Consider the following 4,403-nt stretch of genomic DNA (forward strand, 5'->3'; position numbering starts at 1 on the left):
ATTCTAAACTTTGCATGTTGCCAAATTGTAACAAGTATTTACATTTCCTCAAGAACTGACACTAAAATTGTTACAGAGTAGCAAACAGATACAACTAGATGTTATATGAACACCACGATACCAGTTTCTCTAATATGGAGAATATAGTCAAGCCGGGAGCTTGTGTCTCTTCTTGAGGATCTAGGACAAAGGCATATGCATTGTAGTGTGTGTGTGTGTGTGTGTGTGTGTGTGTGTGTGTGTGTGTGTGTATATATATATATATATATATATATATATATATATATATATATATATATATATATACACACACACACACACACACACACACATTTCTCACCCACTCTTAATTTGTTTTATATAAAACGCAGGTTATACTACAGTGTATGTAATGAGTATTTAAAAGCTACATTTTAATAATCGGTTCAAAGGTTTTGGGGTAAAATTAAGAGGTCAAAGTGTCCAAAGTGTCTCCTGATGATATGTATGATTGGCAATGCGCCCCAAGACTTCTGTAAACCCTCGGCCTCCTCCCCTTACATCCTGGGCTCTAATCCCTCAGTATATCTGCGCTCCTGTCCTGTTCTGCCCCAGTAAACCCCAACAGGATTCCCCAAATACACCAGACTATGATGGCGCTTCCTTCTCTTCAGGATCTCTGCTGTCTGGAGGAAAATACACGGGCTCCGGGGAGTGTTCGGTCGGTAAGAGAGGAGGAAGATGCCGCAGGTATAAGATATGATCCGACTGAAGCTCTGGATGTGGAACTGGTGGGGTCGGCGGGTGATCTCCGGGCTGCTCAGCGGTGAGAAGAGAGCGGGAGAAAGGAGACAGGGATAGCGGGAACCGGCGAGGACAGCGGAGGGAGCGGAGAGCAGTGAGGGGGTCAGAGGGGCTGAAGATGAAGAATAAGGGAAGAGAACAAAGGAGAAGATTCTGAGAAGGAAAGTAATAATCCTGATCCAGATATAAGACGATCCGGACTTTCTGTGGGATCCTTCACAGACTGTATTGTATCCGCAGATCCCTCGTCTATTCAGTGATGATCTCTGGGATCTATTACAGAATTGAGGATTCCTATCTATTATTATGTATAGACGATATAACATTATAGTGACGTCATACACGTCTTGGAGATAAAGCTCTATACTGCCCATTACTCTATTACAGTCTCTGCTCATTAACCCCTAATACTCCTGAGAAGTCTCGTTGAGAGCAGGAAGGGGAGTTACAAAAGTATACAATGTAACAACAATGTATGAATAAGAATAAACAAATGAATAAATAACTAATGTATCAACGTGGAAACTAACAGACAGGAGTCCATCATAAAGAGTGAATAAGATGTGTTTGTCCTGGAGAGACTGCACAAAACAAAGAATTTATTACTTTATAATGTTTCCCCGTTGTGGATGGGCTGTGGGTCTGGTGTCATCTATATAATACATGACATGGACATTCTGTAACACAGTAGGTGACATGTCCCTAATGTACATGGGCCGTGACGTCATCGTTCTCTCTGCACATTTACAATGGAAGTATAAAAGACATCATTCTATCAGAGACATGAGGATTTATGGTTATAGAGACTTATACCGTGTTATATCCCGTTTCGAACCTGTAGGGTGGAGTCTAGTTTGTGGACTTAGCCTGTTACATCTGTATGAATTCACATTGTTATCTATATAAACCATTTATATTAATATGATACATTATAATTCCGTGCATTGTATAAGGTAAATACAATATTTTATTACATTATTAATTAGAAGATAATAAAGAAGAAGAGTTTTATTGTCCGCCCGGGCTGGAGTTCCTCTTGGATGTCGGCAGTCTGATGCTTGCTGTGCGGCTCTCCACCTTTCCCGAGCACAGGAGCTGGGATTCAGCAGGCGGGCTGGCTTTATACAATTGTTGTGTGGAATACAAATATGACATGGAAGTATCAGTACAGCGGCCGGGATAGGGCTTTCTCTCCCAGGTATAATGTTCTCTGTTATCAGGACCATATACACAACCAATATAAGAATCCCCGATGTCATCCTGGTAATGTACAAGCAGGTCCTGTAATGGAGATAATCTGTGAGAGAAATCACAATAGGATCCTCGGGGTCATCACTTAATAGACGAGGGATCTGGGGATGGAAGACATTCTGTGAGGGGGAAGGATCCTACAGAGAATACGGAGTCTCTTGTATCTGGATCAGGATTCTGACTTTATTTCTCAGAATCTTCTTTGTTCTCCTCACTTCTCCTTCCATCTTCAGCCCCTCTGACCCCGTCACTGCTCTCCGCTCCCTCCGCTCTGTCCTCGCCGGTTCCCGCTATCACTGTCTCCTTTCTCACCGCTGAGCAGCCCGGACACGATCCTCCGACCCGACCACTTCTACTTCCAGAGCTTCAGTCGGGGACCGGATCAGATCTTATACCTGCGGCATCTCCTTCCTCAGTTCCCGGCCCGAACACTCCCCGAAGCCGGATCAGCTGTGACAGCTCCTGCCCGGTGGCTTCAAAACACGTTGGAGATTACAAAGAATAACAACAGGGAGATGACATAATTCCCCATCATGGAGAATCTGTATCCCCTTCCCCCTGACCTCCTGCACAGCCGGGATGTGAGAGAATATCCCCAGGGGTAGGAGCCCCAGCTCTAGGTCCAAATCCTGCTCCTCCTCCCCCCGCACCCGGGCCATGTGCTCTCTGCAGACATGAGGAGACATCTGCGGGTGTTATGGGTCGGGAAGCTGTAAGGAAGATGAAGGAGAGAACAGTCATCACATCTACTTGTGGACAACTCCCCCCATCATCTCCGGGTCAGTAAATGGACACGTTGTCCGTATTATATCTATATATCAGGACAGGGAGCTGGCAGTGAGCGGAGGCGCCGCCTGTGTTACCCTCCGGGGCTCTCAGCAGCTCCAGGCCGTCTCCGCATCGTGCAATCAGCTTCCTGGACGGTAGATGTTGTAGTAAAGATCCGTGTGATGGTGACCGGTGCCGGGAATAGAAGGAACGATCCCCAGCAGCAGATTTATATTCCCGGATACACAGTGATGTGCAGATCGGGAAGACTGTGATGGAGATCCCGGGGCCTCCTCCCGGCTCCTTCCCGGCACCTCCGCCAGTGACGGGTATAAACTGTTAGGGGGGATGTTGGGGAGGAATAAGACACGGAGAAGGGGAGCTCGCCTGTCCGGTTCTAGCCGCTAAAGATCTTTTATCCCGGGCAGGGAAGCACAAGGTTGTAGCGGAACTTCGCCCGGGTCCAGACGGGATGGGGCGGGGCCTGTGCTCTGTGTCAGCCAATAGCAGCTCCGGACGGTGACATCTCAGCAGCCAATCATTGCGCAGCCGCTGTACATATAAGAGGCGCCAGCAGCTCCGGTCTCAGCATTTATCGTTCACGATATTTTTGAGTTCTAAGATGGCAGAAACCGCACCAGTCGCTGCTCCTCCCGCCGAACCGGCCGCAAAATCCAAGAAGCAGCCGAAGAAATCAGCTGCCAAGAAAAGCCACAAACCCTCCGGTCCCAGCGTGTCCGAGCTGCTCGTTAAAGCCGTGTCCGCCTCTAAGGAGCGCAGTGGGGTGTCTCTGGCTGCCCTGAAGAAGGCTCTGGCTGCCGGAGGATACGATGTAGACCGAAACAACGGCCGCCTGAAGCTGGCCATCAAGGGGCTGGTGACCAAGGGAACCCTGCTCCAGGTGAAAGGCAGCGGCGCCTCCGGATCCTTCAAGATCAACAAGAAGCAGCAGGAGACCAAGGACAAGGAGGCCAAGAAGAAGCCGGCGGCTGCGGCCAAGAAACCTGCAGCAGCTAAGAAATCAACCAAATCCCCTAAGAAGCCAAAGAAGGCTCCGAGCGCGGCCAAGAGCCCGAAGAAAGCCAAGAAGCCTGCAGCGGCCAAGAGCCCCAAGAAGCCGAAGGCTGCCCCCAAGAAGGTGACCAAGAGCCCGGCTAAGAAGGCGGCCAAACCCAAAGCTGCCAAGAGCCCTGCTAAGAAGGCGGCCAAACCCAAAGCTGCCAAAAGCCCGGCAAAGAAGGTGACTAAAGCCAAGAAGAGCGCGGCTAAGAAATAATCGGGAGCCTCGTCCTGTACTTATCCCTCAAAGGCTCTTTTCAGAGCCACCACCTCCTCCCACCAGAGCTGTATGATCACCGCCCGTGTAACACCGGGATGTATAAAGAATATAATACAGTGATATAAATCCCTTCTATATTATCATCACTTTATTATATTTTATCAATCCCAATACATCTGCCTTTACTAGTTCTAGATCCCCTTATGAACACTCAGCTGAGTCTGTTCTGTAACCAACCATAGTTGTATCTTTCTGTAACACTTGTAGGGTCAGCGCTTGGGGGAAATATAAATATTGTTACAAATCGGCAACAAAAAGATTA

The 4,403-nt window shown here is 48.1% G+C and overlaps 1 protein-coding gene across 1 annotated transcript; it reads left to right on the forward strand.

Annotated features, from left to right (window-relative positions):
* The first annotated feature begins 3,413 nt into the window (after positions 1–3,413).
* Positions 3,414–4,096, forward strand: LOC130332604 (histone H1B-like). The gene has a single exon (XM_056553776.1). It carries the CDS (start codon positions 3,425–3,427, stop codon positions 4,076–4,078), a length of 654 nt encoding a protein of 217 aa, XP_056409751.1. The 5' UTR covers positions 3,414–3,424; the 3' UTR covers positions 4,079–4,096.
* Positions 4,097–4,403: the final 307 nt, after the last annotated feature.

The sequence above is a fragment of the Hyla sarda genome, unplaced genomic scaffold (assembly GCF_029499605.1).
Source record: "Hyla sarda isolate aHylSar1 unplaced genomic scaffold, aHylSar1.hap1 scaffold_38, whole genome shotgun sequence".
Taxonomy (NCBI): Eukaryota; Metazoa; Chordata; class Amphibia; order Anura; family Hylidae; genus Hyla; species Hyla sarda.

Coding starts and splice junctions, on each gene's coding strand:
- LOC130332604 (XM_056553776.1), top strand. CDS start 3,425: ATGGCAGAAACCGCACCAGTCGCTGCTCCTCCCGCCGAACCGGCCGCA.